At 42.7% G+C, this 14,556-nt stretch overlaps 1 protein-coding gene across 2 annotated transcripts in view; it reads left to right on the forward strand.

Annotated features, from left to right (window-relative positions):
- The window catches only part of LOC102212650 (myosin-11-like), a 29,181-nt gene that overhangs the window by 142 nt on the left and 14,483 nt on the right, over nt 1–14,556 (forward strand). The window contains exons 2-19 of one of the 2 annotated variants that reach the window (XM_005739919.1): nt 2,215–2,515; nt 3,156–3,326; nt 4,804–4,960; nt 7,371–7,398; nt 8,527–8,626; nt 8,828–8,854; nt 9,147–9,173; nt 9,311–9,403; nt 9,492–9,555; nt 9,635–9,733; nt 10,746–10,889; nt 11,201–11,296; nt 11,383–11,501; nt 11,588–11,740; nt 12,590–12,763; nt 13,589–13,762; nt 14,089–14,203; nt 14,290–14,483. In XM_005739919.1, coding sequence (XP_005739976.1) covers nt 2,360–2,515; nt 3,156–3,326; nt 4,804–4,960; nt 7,371–7,398; nt 8,527–8,626; nt 8,828–8,854; nt 9,147–9,173; nt 9,311–9,403; nt 9,492–9,555; nt 9,635–9,733; nt 10,746–10,889; nt 11,201–11,296; nt 11,383–11,501; nt 11,588–11,740; nt 12,590–12,763; nt 13,589–13,762; nt 14,089–14,203; nt 14,290–14,483 — 2,091 coding nt within the window. In that variant the 5' untranslated portion in view covers nt 2,215–2,359. The remainder of the gene's footprint in view (nt 1–2,214; nt 2,516–3,155; nt 3,327–4,803; nt 4,961–7,370; nt 7,399–8,526; nt 8,627–8,827; nt 8,855–9,146; nt 9,174–9,310; nt 9,404–9,491; nt 9,556–9,634; nt 9,734–10,745; nt 10,890–11,200; nt 11,297–11,382; nt 11,502–11,587; nt 11,741–12,589; nt 12,764–13,588; nt 13,763–14,088; nt 14,204–14,289; nt 14,484–14,556) is intronic. The other variant, XM_005739920.1, reaches the window with a different exon arrangement.

Here is a 14,556-nt window from a genome sequence, read left to right on the forward strand (position 1 = left end):
CTACAGCTGCTGCCCTGCTCAGTGAGTTACAGCCTGTGTGGATGCATCTAAACTTGCAGAAATGTGTAATGTTCAGTAGATGAATCTCCAACAGGTGGCTATTTTGTGTCAAGACAAAAGAAATGTTCTATTTTATGAGGTGTAATTAGGAACTAATGGCCTTCTGCATGACCCTGAATCTGTTATTCGTCATTAACAATAATTCCAGGCTGACCTGTTCTCAGTTTAAACTGTGAAAAGTGTCAGAAATGATGCAGGATGCTGATTTCACCTGCTCTGCATAGCCCGTGTGCCAGTAGCCACACATGGATGCTCCCCCCTGACATGTCACCATTTTGGTGTAAACGGTAAGCTTGGCTGGACACATGAGCTGCACCTTATAAGGTAGTATGCCTGCTAAGTCCCTAGCATCCCTCTTTGGGCTACCAAGCTACCAGGAGCAAAGGGTTAGCCAAACATGGGCATTCCAGCATGGCAGCTCACTTGTTTGATACTCGGGGTTATCTGTGTGCTGCTTTTCATGTTTTATTGCCTGCTGTTCAATGGGAGGTCAAAGCAGCCTTGTGACCTGCACGCAGAGGCACAGACGAGGATAAGTGAGTAAGTAGCTGTATGCAAACTTTAGGGAAATATGGCATTTATTTATCAGATGTAATCTGTGAGACAGTTCACTGAAAGTGGATGTAAATGAGCTGTGAGATGCAAAGGCAGCAGTTGGAGGCACAGATGGAGGAAGCGTGAGGCAGAAAAATGAGCTAATGAGTCAGTTTTATTGATGCTGGCGCGTCTTCATCACTTCTTAGCCTTTATGTGCCCCTGAAAGGTTTCAGAAGTCTGTGAGAAAGATGCTTTTATTTGTCCTCCTCTGCTTGATGCTGTGTGAGACTGTGCTACAAAATAGTTTGGTCTTTAAATCAAGTTGCGCTGAAGGCGTAGGCGTAGTTTTTTCCTTCAGAAAACTGAACAAGTTATCCATTTGTCCTGTTCAGTAAAGGCATGAAAAAAACAAAAACACATCAACAGTAGTCCGTATGGGAAAAAATGCCTCCAACAAAGTCTTTTTCTTTAAAAATTGGTCTTTTTTACTCCCAAAATATAAAATATGAATCTTGTGTTGGAAACATAATTATCTGCAGCGCACACACTGCTGTGAGTCCTGGTGCTGGCAGGTGGAAAACTATGGAGAAACCAGGAGATGGATTCTTTTTTTTAAGTTGTGAGCTGCTGTTTTTAAATTGGGGAGTTTGAAACTCATTTTTCTTTTATAGAGCACCAGTTCTTTATGCTATGACTCTGGGCTGTTAGTGGGATGCACTGGGCTCAACAAAACCACCATATTAGCCTCTATATGCAAAATAATTCACTCTAATTACAGTTTTATAAGATTCCACACAAGCCTGTATATGACAGCTACTCATCATCTGATGTAATAAAACCAAGAGCATCCTGATATAAAAACAAAAATAATGAGCTCAGGGGGTGTGTAGGAAGTTTCAGGGAAACAAAATAAATGTTGTAATTTACATGTACTAAACTGTCCAACCTTCTGGGATGAAACTGGATGCCGATAAAAGCTTTCCTTTAGAGTGTCGTAACACTGACTTTGGGCTCGATTGAAGACAATCTCAGTTATGGGTGAATGGATACACAGAACTCTACTGAAATTGTTTTCAGCATCAGCTTTTCCTTTTTTTCTGTAATGCATTAGATAGCTTGTTGGCATGCAGGTCAGCACAGGTACGATCCTGTAAGCAAAGTGCAGGATGGAAGAAAATTTGCAAAAGGCCAATGATATGAAGCATGTGCTGTAAGGTAAGTACCATGTAATATTACAGAGAAAACTCCAGCAATTAGATCAACCCCTTATGAGCAGCACTTGGCAACTGCGGGAAAGAAGAACTCCTTTTTAACAGGAAGACACTTCCAGCAGAACCAGGCTCAGGGAGGGGTCTGAAAAGAGGAACAGAGAGACACAGAAACAATCATGGGAGCAAAGACATAAGCTAATAGATATAAAAATGTGAACACGTGGGGAGTGAAAAGAGGTCCTCAGTGCATCACGGGAAATCATCCTGCAGCCTGAACCTGTAGCAGCATAAAAATAGATAAATGGCAGGTTTATGAGTACAATAAGGCAAAATGAAAACTGCAGTGAATATAAAAAAGCAGAGAAAGAAAAAGCGTCTTTTTTAATTCACATTTTTGATTTGTCAGCAGGTCAGAGGTCAAATCAACTCACATATCAGAGGCTGAGCCGGTCCCAATCGACGATTCAAACGTCAGCGTCACTGCCTCCGAACCACCAGCGCTAGACTCCGATCCCGCCGCTGCTGACCCGCAGGTCGATCCGACCGCCAACATGGCCGACACCGACGACAAGTACCTCTTCCTGGAAAACGACTTCCGCAACAGCGGCGTGGCCCAGGCCGACTGGGCAGCTAAAAAGATGGTGTGGGTGCCGTCAGAGAGGGAGGGCTTCGAGCCGGCGAGCATCAAGGAGGAGAAGGGTGACCAGGTATGCATGGAAACAAGAATGATTGACAGGAGCCATCAGAAAACACAAATATGATGTTGATTAAGTCAGAAACAGCGTGAAAAGAAGGAGCTGAAGCAGAGTGGGGTTGCAAAGCAGCTTGCAGACAAACATTTACACCAACTGTTTGTCTTTGTTACTTTGTTACTTTATGAAGAGAGTAACAGTGATTCTGGTCTTTTAACAGAGTTTTACCCTTAAACTCTTTAATTAAATTTAACCTGGCACTTCAGTACGGGACCGCTTTCTGCAAACTGAGTCAACACAAGAACAAATGGAAAAGCTTCCATATTTTCCAGAATACTCTATGGGAATTGTTTTGTTATGGACGAACATGAGACACAGCGGTTACAGACATTTCTTCCTCGCGTGTAAAACTTCGGAAATTACTTTTTAAAGATTAAAAAGTAAACTTGAGATAAATTAAATGTAGAATTTCAACATTTTTAATTTTCTTGTGAGATTTTCTTCTCTTCGTTGTCTTTTTTAGTTTTCTCTCACCTGTTCTCAAACCTGTTTCCTCTGAATGACACAGATGTGCAGGACACCAACACGTTTGTTTGGTTTGTCAGGCGATGTGATGTTTGAATTTTTGTGCTGAATACCTGCCGCTGCTCTGCAGGTGCTGGTGGAGCTCTCCAACGGTCAGAAGGTGACGGTGAACAAAGACGACATCCAGAAGATGAACCCACCCAAATTCAGCAAGGTGGAGGACATGGCCGCCCTCACCTTCCTCAACGAAGCCTCCGTCCTGCACAACCTGCGCGAGAGATACTTCTCTAGCCTGATCTATGTGAGGAAAACACTCAATGATCACCTGGCGCCTGATTTATCTGGTGCTCAAGTCAAACTTGCACCCATGATTTTAAGTCTCTTTGTTATAAACGGTGTTTAAATTACATTAAAAAGGAAGTTTGTTCTATAAAAACCACACAGGTCAGTGTTTATAGAACTAAAGTGAAAACTCTGCCCCCATATGTTGAAGACAAATTGAAAGAATCAGGTGTTAACCTGAATGTGCTGTAAGGTTTTACGTAAAGAAAACTGCAGTAAAGACAAAGTCAGCAGGAGACGGGAGAGCTGAGAGCCCCTCATAAACTCAGAGGCTGAAGAGACTTAACGTTCAGGTGGAAAGTCCTCGTTTAAGGACTGATGTACTGGAAAGATCAGCAGCTTATGTTTGTATTATTTTAGTCAGTCTTTCAAAGACTAATAAGGTACTGCATGTAAAAATTTGAATCCGAGCTCATGCATCTCATACAGACCACCGTGCAGATCCCCGAGAGTTAGGAGGTCCAGCTCCTCCAGTCCTTATATGAGCAGAGGACTTCAGAGCAGCTAAAACCATCTCTGACGTTAACTCGAGCCACCGCTATTGTTCAACCTAAAGTTGGATTATTAAGAGAACGAGCTGCAGGGCCTGTGCAGTTTGAATTAATGCAGCAATGTGAAGTTTTCTCTACAATGTTGTGGTTAGAAAGGAAGCGTGTGATTAGGTTTAAATATATTCAGAAGCAAAATAATCTTGTTTTAATCATTAAAGCCATCAGATTAGACAAAACAGGGCATTGATTCACACAGATTACATTCATTCTTACCATGTATCAGTATAATTAATCCCATCATTTGACTCTAAGGCTGCTTTATTATTCTGTCTCTACTTGCTGTAAAACAAACTGAATGAAACTTTATTGTTATAAAAGAGACGAAGCAGCAACAAGAAGCAGTCAGGAAACAGTTTATAACGAAAATTAATTTATAGTCTTGACTTTTAAACATGTCAACGAGGTGGAAGTTCTTATAGTCACAGGTTAATAAAGCACATGAACCTGCTCGTGCATGAAAAGAGCGAGGCGCCACTTCAACACTTCACACTGTTTTGATCTTGAATGCACCCCCGTCGAGGTGTGGCCAGTCCCTTAAGAAGGTGGGAGGAGTCAAACAATCAGACAGGAGCTCTAAGAAGGAAGCAGAACACACCTGAAACTGAGCCACAGCTGAAACAACACTTTTACTTGTGACCTGTCAAACACGATGACTCCCATTATTAGGAGCACACACCTGTTCATGAACTATTACAGGAGTACTAAAATCTGCATGTACAGCATAAGATAACCTTCCTTATTCCTGCTGTGCGTGAGTAATCAGATATCAAAGCACCAGTTTACTGGGCGATGTCTTAACATTTTAAAAACTCGAGTAGAAAACAGACGTCAGAATGAGCTGGCAGCTCCGGCGTGGTGATAAAGTGATGTTTCTTCCCTCCGCAGACGTACTCGGGCCTCTTCTGCGTGGTGGTGAACCCCTACAAGATGCTGCCCATCTACTCTGAGAAGATCATCGAGATGTACAAGGGCAAGAAACGCCACGAGGTTCCACCGCACATCTACTCCATCACGGACAACGCCTACAGGAACATGATGCAGGGTAACTGTCTGCATGCACAGACAACAGATCGCACGGTAAAACGCACACGACTGTTGTTCTTATCAAGAGTCCAAGAAAAGCAGCTACACACTTTGTGTTTGATACAGAAAGTATTTAAATGCTTTTGTATCTCAAACCAACAAACATGTCCATCAGCATCACTGGAAATATCAAAGATGTTCCCAGATGACTGAAAATCAAAGAATTTAGTCAAGTTTATATTAAAGTTAGACCATCGAGAAGTAAACGACAGGTGGGAAATGCACTCAGGTAAATAAATGACAATATTTCACATTGTAGAAAACTTTTTTTAACCAAAATTACCTTTGAAATTTGTAAATAAGATGCTGAATTATGAATATTTCAATATTTTAGCACATAAGTGACCAGTTTTATAGTAAATATAAAGATACAGATCTCCTTAGAGGCTCTGTGACGATAACAAAAACATTTTTATCCATCCAACTGTTCTTCACCTGTCCCAACAACCGTTAACCTGAGCCACTTCAAACCTGGAAGGTGCACCAGTGAGTCCAAAGCACATATTTTGAGCCGAGTCCAGGTGTGCCACGGGACTTTAGGAGGCATGGAAACTGTAAGCAAAGAGAGAGATGAGGGTGAAAGTAAAGCTGAGGATCCATCTTCTTGCCTTCACCTGTGAGCAGGACCTCTGTGTCGTGACTAAAAGAATGAGATCACAGATATGAGATGTAAGCAGCACTTGCAAAGGAATCAGATGAGGTGGTTTGGGCGTGTGACCAGAAGAGTGTGAGGAAGTTGGGGACCTGCAGATAATGTGTGGATGGCACTCCCCCTGTTTACCTGTGCATCGCACTGATAAACGGTGTGTTATAGAGCTCTGTCCATGCTCTCTCATATGATATATTACTTGATAAGATTTCTTGAAATTTTTTACAAGGTCAACTCTGACCTTGGCAGCTAACAGTGAAAGTCAAGGTCAAACGCTCAGCCACTCTAGGTACTCATGTCCCCCAAGCTCCAGTGTGTTGTTGTAAAGTTGGAAGATGTTTGGTGTGACTTTGACCAGATTTTCACCTAAATTAAATCCACTCCAGCTGTTATTGGTCTCTACCATCACATGGAATATGACAGTTACATCTAGACTGCTAACAACCAGACAAATGGAGCGGTGACATACTCCCTCCCTTTGGGGAGAAACAACGTGTCTCTGTTTTCCCACCTTCATTGAACCTACCGTTCCCGTACAGTTTACAGCATCTATGAAGGCACAAAACCTTCATGTGCAAAGAACTTTTCACTTTCTTTGTGTTTTCATTCCTGTGTAGAAACGTTACCCTCAGAATAATGACTGTCGTAAAATTTCCACACTTTCAACCCTCCAGTGTGGGTTGGATTGGACTCTGTGGTTCTGCATGTTTGGCACCCCCAGCCTGAAGCAGTGGGAGTCAGCAGCACTGAGAAAGCCCACCTGGCTTCACCTGGCTTCACCTGGACCAGGGAAGTCAGAGGAGCTGGATCATGCTAACATGCTTTCTTTGAAACACTTGTCAGATTCAGAAGCGTGCTGGTCTCTGTGTCCAGAGACGTGACTTTTGATTGGGTGTAAATGTGAGAGTGTGTGGTTGGTTTCACATCTGGGATGTACAACACCTTTTACCCTGTGGCACCTGGGATAGGCACCATCCCACCCCCATGACCCCGAGTTGGATAAGCAGATAAGTCCTGCTCATCCACTTCTGCATCATCAGCCAACACACAAACTGACTTTTAAATCGCAGCACGCTGGTCGGACGTTTGACTCCCGGGCAGACCTCTCACAGGATTTTGCACGGCCACCCTTTTCTCTAATGACATACTCTCTCCACTAAATGCTGCATTTATCTTGTGTTTTATGACTTTTGATGTAAGAGCGCTTAAGTTTTCAAGACACATGAGGCTGGTGTGTATCAGATGAATACACAAACACTCATCCTGTCCCCTCAGATCGACCATCACTATCCCCAGATGCCCCCATCTCCTCCCACAAATATGAAAACACATTCAGTCCCATAAGTCCTGCTGCTTCTGACGCTGCTGTACAAAACATGAAGCAGCCACAAACAGTCACATCACAGCTCTTTCTCAGAGGTGAGCGATGGCGTTGAGCAACCTCGACTGAAGCCTCGGAGCGTGCCGTCTGGCCTCCGTTTGGTCCGCCGGTGACCTCAGAGCAGCTCCATACTTTCCACTGAGCTCCAGGATGGCCATACATGGAGCAGTGAGACGAGATTACAGTGAAGGAGTCCTGCATCCACCTGCTATTTTTAGAGGATATGAGTGATGGAGGCTAATCTCCCAGTGAGCGAGATCTCTTTCGCTCTCGTGTCCGAGTGTTTGGAGTTTGACGAGTTCAGTGTCACATTATGTCTCTCTCTCTCTCTCTCCACAGACCGCGAGGATCAGTCTATTCTCTGCACGTGAGTCAAAACAGACAGCACTTGACCTTTTTCCATCACAGACACATACCACCAGTTTGTTACCCAAACCTTTAACTGGACCAGTTCACCTCATTTCCAGCTCCATCTATTTAGACCAGAGCAGCTTTGCATGACTCAGAGTTCAAAATAAGCTGAATTATTCTTACACTGGCCCACAGTGATGCTGTCAGATCAGATCTTCTGTCTGAAACAAGCTGTTTAAGCTTCTTATCTTTTCTCCTGATTGGCTGCCCCTCGCAAGCAAAGTTTAAACGGCAGGTGGGCGGGGCCTCTGTGCCAGAGATGGCCGTTTTAGGGATGTCATAAAGGTCCACTTTACACTAAGAAAAACAAATCAAACGACTTTGTCCTGTTTAATATTCTCACTATTTTCTTGTTTACCGTTTTAATTTTGGGGGCCCATAAAACATTATCAGAATAGGAGTTTCAAAATGTCATTTATTTACACAAAGACAAAGAAAACAACAGGTATTTACATCTGAGAGGGTGGTTCTGGTCAAAAATGGGATCTTTTGCTGTAAAACAATGTAAAAACATAAAAATGGGGAGTCTAAGGAGCTTGGAAAGAAAAGCATCTGGATGTCTTTAGACATGCTCTCAGAGCACTCCCGTCGGGCTTAAAGTCTGTGACTCTCCACCAGTCGCTCTTAGAACTGAAGAAGCTTCTCGGACGAAAGGTGAAACATCTTCAAGTAACCTAAAGACATCCAGATGCTTTTCTTTCCAAGCTCCTTAGACTACGATGACCTGGATATCTAAGAACCTTCACAGAACTTTTATTTTACGATCCCTGCTATTAATCGACTTAGTTTCATTTACTCCAAAACATGTGTCCACTTTGGTGCCTGCTTTTAAAAGAGAAGCACTTTTTTATTTTACATGTAAATAATAACACGACCGATGGGAATATTCATCATAAATCTTTTATAATCCTTAATTGATTATCGCTAGTGTTCAAATATTGTGTTACTTAATCCAAGTTTATCATTTTAAAAGAGCTGCAGCTGAAAACTCTCTTTAAAGAAACGTTACAGCTGACTAGCAGGCTAACGCTAAAACTAGCAGCTGGGTGTTAGGAGGTTAATCAGTCTCTGCTGCGTCACCCAGAGGTGAGTCTGGAGCCGGGAAGACAGAAAACACCAAGAAGGTGATTCAGTACCTCGCCGTCATCGCCTCCTCGCACAAGGGCAAGAACCCCGTCAACCCTGTGAGTACCAGCGCCTCAAGCTTTCTGACTCTTTTAAAGAAAATAAAGCCCAAAGCAGCCAAATAATCAGACAAAAGCTAAAAGTTTGATAAGGTTTCAGGATCCAGACTGAAAGTTCAGACATTATGAAATCAGAATGAGCTTTAAGTTTGAAAAAACTGCTATAAAATATTAAAGTGCAAACTCTGCTGTGTACGACAGGATTCAGTCGCTGGCGCCGTGGCCAAGGTGAGGACAGATTGCTGCTGTTTGCTGCTGGGGGCGGGGCTTTTAATTCTTTATCTTTGATGATTTAAAAGAAAAATCAAAGAAAAGTCTCCATGTTTCTCACTAACCTGAACGTTACATCTGCTCTTCGCTCCGCTGCATTTAATCCAGTCATAAACCATCTTTGGTTTGTTTAGTCAGGATTTATCAGTGCTTGACCTCTGACCCCTGCTGCTCCGCTGCTGCGTTTCAGGCCAATTTTGGGGAAAATGCAAATATTTTATGATTTCTAACCGGCGTGTTTCTCTTGCAGCAGCAGCAGGCGGGATCTTTGGCCTACGTGAGTATAAAATCTCATAAAGACTCGTTTTTACTTCAGTATCAATGTAACAGGAAAGCTTTGTGAGCCTTACATCATGACCTGTTCTGTTTAAAAGCAGAGATGTTTTTAGCTGTTTAACCTCATTTTTGCTGCAGGGGGAGCTGGAAAAGCAGCTGCTGCAGGCGAACCCGATCCTGGAGGCCTTTGGAAACGCCAAAACCATCAAGAACGACAACTCTTCGCGATTTGTAAGAACTTCATTCAGTCTGTCAACGCAGAGATGGAAAAATACCTGTGATATAAAGTTAAAGCTGCTGTCGTCCTCTCTGCTCGCAGGGAAAGTTCATCAAACTCAACTTTGATGTGACCGGCTACATCGTCGGGGCGAATATCGACACCTGTATCCTACTTTGAGTTAAATTTTTCCTTTTTTAATGTAAGCATTGAATAAGTGGGTCATTCTTCTTAATCCTGGTCAGACCTGCTGGAGAAGTCTCGCTGTATTCGACAGGCACACACCGAGAGAGCCTTTCACATCTTCTACTACATGGTGGCTGGAGCCAAAGACAAGATGAGAGGTGAGCAGCTCAAACCACAGGAAAAAATCCTTCATTTAAAGGGACAAGCTGACATTTTTAAACCATCCTGGGGTCAGATGGAAGCTGTCATAACATAGTAATAACTATAATTTATTGGTAAATATGAATTTTAAGCTCATCATGCTGCAAAACAGATGCTGCAGATCAGAGCCTGACTGAGAAAGTCATAACAGATGTTTTTGTTAAATTGCGAGTCATGTCTCAGTCAAATGAGACTGTGTATAAATGATGGCCACCGTGACATCATCCATCAGCTTTTGGTGTTTTGAAGGGTGAAGTTCGGTGCTGCTTTTCAGGAGCTACAAGCAGCAAGAGTGCAGAGTAGATCTACAGACTCTATGATTCAGATACTTGATCATCTCTGAAAGACTGTGAAAACATCCTATTACGTTTCAAGTTTACTATCCAACGAGTGAGACAGAGTTTGCATGCAGATGAACATAAATGAATCTGTGTAGGTGGACAGTGTGTTCAAGTCAGCTGTTAGTCAAAAAGAAAGATGCCTTCATTCATTTCCTTCAGTCAATAATATCATCAGCAATCAAATGTTGTAGCTGGACCATCTTTGTCCACTCTGCAGTTTTTACCCATCGTAGCACGACGACAGGCAGATGTGATGTCACCGTTTTAACCATGTTTGGACTCCGTGTCTGCACAGCTGGTCATTAAAGCAGCCACACCCCAAACTTTAGGCCTCAGTAAAATCCAGATGGATAAGTTATTTAAAAATATATACTCCTGGAGATGTTATAAAAGAGGAAACAATCCATAGAGGCCAAAACTGTTTTTATATTAGGATGTAAACGTGTTTATTTCTGCTGTAAAGATGAACATTTTAACATGGAACAGCAGTTTTTGCTTCATTTTCAGCCCTATTGATGTCAGCATAGATATGAAATTATGTGAATGATGCTGGAAACCAGCTGCTTCCTCTGTAGCGACTGCACGGATTAAACTCAGTCAGCGTAACGTCTTCTCTCTCTGTTTGTAGAGGAGCTGCTGCTGGAGGACTTCAGCAGCTATCGTTTCCTGATAGAGGGTCACGTGGAGATCCCCGGGCAGGAGGACAACGAGATGTTTGATGAAACGCTGGAGGCCATGGACATCATGGGTTTCACTGAGGAGGAGCGATTAGGTACAGAGACCACGTAATGACAAGATTCCCAACAATTTATGCAAGACTTCCTATTCAAGCCTACAAAATAAAAGGACTGAAATTATACTTTAGGATATTTTTAAATGAGGAAAAGTTGGGGTTTATAAGAAAGTAGACAGAAATCACCTCCAAATTTAATTCTGAGGTGTTGGGGCAACCCAGGTTCATGCTTCTGATGCCCCTTTTTAGTTAAAGAAGTACCCTACTTATCAAAGAATAAGTGGAACATAAGAAGTTATATTTGATCTGAATCAGTTTGATGCTCCTGCTCTTCCTTTTCCTGTCTGCAGGCATGTTGAAGGTGGTGTCCAGTGTGCTCCAGCTGGGTAACATCAAGTTTGAGAAGGAGAGGAACAACGAGCAGGCGACGATGCCCGACAACACCGGTAACTTTAAAACAAAAAAGCACCATCACCAGTTCTGTAAATGAGCATCTTCACCTCTCTGACCTCCTCTCTGCCTCGACTCACAGCTGCACAGAAGGTGTGTCACCTGCAGGGCATCAATGTGACCGACTTCACCCGCGCCATCCTCACGCCCAGGATCAAAGTGGGCAGGGAGGTGGTGCAGAAGGCTCAGACCAAGCAGCAGGTACCCGAGAAGCAAACCAAACCTCCTTAATTAAACACAGAAGACGGCAGCCTTCAATCTCATGTCCTTTCGATCTCCCTTCCTAGGCTGATTTCGCCATCGAGGCTCTGGCTAAAGCCATGTACGAGCGTCTGTTTCGCTGGATCCTCGCCAGAGTCAACAAGACTCTGGACAAGAGTAAGAGGCAGGCGTCATCCTTCCTCGGCATCCTGGACATCGCCGGCTTTGAGATTTTTGAGGTAACTGATTCCTAAAAACTAACTTTTAGTGTGTGTCATAGGAATGACATGAAACATTTCACTGTTTCATGTCATTCCTATGAGTCAGTCGAACTAATCATTCAAGAAGAACAGCCAGGTTTGCAGTTGCGTAAAAGTGGACCGGCTCTTTATCCTGTTGAGGATATTTGAGGGTATGCATCCCTCGAGGTCCATTGCCGAGAGCACCTCAGTTCCTGTACGACCTGTTGATACGTTTTTCAGAGTAATGTAAGCTGGAAGTCACTGTTTCATTTAGCTGGTTTTCAGTCAACTGAGAAGTGGTGGAAATGAGAATTAAGACCTCTGTCTGTGGGTCTTAGCCAGATAAGGGTGGAGAGCCCACTCCTGGTGGAGGACTAAGGAGAAACAATGAGATTTTCGTTCTGTGGAACGCCGGTCCAGCTCTCTATCTTCTCGAGGAAATTCAGTCGTGTTTTATAGACTTGGAGAAGTCCCGTGTCCCCTTCTATGGGTGTTTTAGTGTGTGCACAACCATAATGAGGCCCCACCCTGTCACGTGTCCTCTTCATAATGAAAGACGAAGAGAAGAGGGTTGGTTGGTCTCTGGTTCTTCTGGCTTCAAGCTCCAAGCAGCCTCCTTTGTAGTGGCCAAAATGAGATATAGCATTTCTATCGCTGGTTCTTAACTGGAAAATGGTGGATTGACCACACTGGTTGGGAATGAGCTTCAGAGTCTTGGGGTCTTTTTTCCCCAGTTACCTGGATCTTTGTGCAGACTCACTGGTCTGTTCTACAAAATCGAGGGCTGAGGGTGACAAGTTTTTCTGTGTTTCTGTCAGTTTTTAATCATGAATTTCGATCCCACAGGACAACTCATTCGAGCAGCTCTGCATCAACTACACCAACGAACGTTTGCAGCAGCTCTTCAACCACACCATGTTCATCCTGGAGCAGGAGGAGTATAAGAGGGAGGGCATCGAGTGGAACTTCATCGACTTCGGCCTCGACCTGCAGCCCTGCATCGAGCTCATCGAGAGGCCGGTCAGACAGCTACACACACAAGCAACTTAACATGTATAACTTAACATGTATAACAATAAAGTTGCACAACTGATAAATGCAAAAGAAGAAAATATGGCATCTAAGTTAACGAAGGATTAATTGAAAGATAACTCAAAGTTTGCCTTTATTTTATGAACAGGACAAAAGCAATTTGATGAATTAAGATAACATTCACGGTCTTTAACAAATGAAGAGTGAGCAAAGAGATCTTTCTGTAAGATTGTTAACAGATCAATTTAAAGAAGGTTTAAATTTAAACAGGTTATCTAATTAAGATTATTCTGGACAGATAAAACAAGATGATAAGAGAAGAAAGTATGTGTTTTAAATGCCCTTAAAATATTTTTCCATCATGTTATTCCCAAACATCCAACAAAAACCCATATGGAAAAGATATATATAAATCTTATAAAGTTTGTATCTGTCTTGTGTGAAACTTGTATGAAAAGCATAAAAGTGTGAAAACAGATATAAGATCCCTTGAAAAATTATATAATGAATCTTGTATGTTTTGGATACTTAGTAAAACAATGTATGAAAGTAATGAGAAAGTGGCCACTTTCACGAGTAATCGCATATAAGTTTTTACTATTTCTTTTCCATATGGGGATAATTTTAGGTTAATTTTTCGAGGTCTTTGAGGAAGGGACTGCGTTCTCTTTGCTCCTATCAGGACTGCTATAAAGGATGGTTGCCTGTATAGGAATGACTTTCAAACATCCCTGTACTCGACACTGATCAAAAAGTAACTGTTTGTAAAAATGTTCTCTTAAACTGAGCCGTGGATCCGACGCTCTCTTCCAGAATAACCCTCCGGGTATCCTGGCCCTGCTGGACGAGGAGTGCTGGTTCCCCAAAGCCACTGATATTTCTTTCGTGGACAAGCTGCTGAACACCCACACTGGTCACGTTAAATTCTCCAAACCCAAACAGCACAAAGACAAACTGATGTTCACTGTCCTGCACTACGCTGGAAAGGTGAGGACAGCTTCCCGAGACGGACAGTCATCTGTAAAACTTTGCATTTGTGAAAAATATTTAAAAATATTTAAACATATTTAAACGACTCGCAGTGGAACAGAGTGGGTCTGTTTGGTTCTGTTGCTCTTGACTATGATGTGATTTTAATTTCTCTCATGCAATTTTTCTGCAAACAACAACCAATTCAATGGTCTAGATCCAGTGAAGTACTGTGTATATTTGTGAGGTGTATGATAAATGCTGAGTGGAAACCAATGGACTCTATGATTTTGAACACGGTGATTTAAATATTTTGAGATTTCTTTTAAAAATTGTGACTCCAGGTTGACTATAATGCCGCCAACTGGTTGACAAAGAACATGGACCCTCTGAATGACAACGTAACAGCTCTGCTCAACAACTCCTCCAGTGCCTTCATTCAGGATCTGTGGAAAGACGGTGAGTCGTCATCACAGTAGAGCAATAACATAAAGCAGGGCATTAAAAGTTGTCATAAATCTTTCCTGTTTTATTCTCCATGTCAGTGGATCGAGTTGTAGGTCTGGAGACCATGACCAAGATGTCTGAGAGCTCAGCGCCCAGTTCCACCAAATCCAAGAAGGGCATGTTTCGCACTGTGGGTCAGCTGTACAAAGAGTCTTTGGGCAAACTGATGACCACGTTACACAACACCCAGCCCAACTTCGTCCGCTGCATCATTCCAAACCACGAGAAGCGGGTAGGTTATTATAGCTGACTCTAGGGCTGCCACGATTAGTCGACTAGTCACGATTACGTCGACTATTAAAATC

This window comes from Pundamilia nyererei, unplaced genomic scaffold (assembly GCF_000239375.1).
Source record: "Pundamilia nyererei isolate P.nyererei 1_Seehausen unplaced genomic scaffold, PunNye1.0 scaffold00095, whole genome shotgun sequence".
NCBI classification, from domain to species: domain Eukaryota; kingdom Metazoa; phylum Chordata; class Actinopteri; order Cichliformes; family Cichlidae; genus Pundamilia; species Pundamilia nyererei.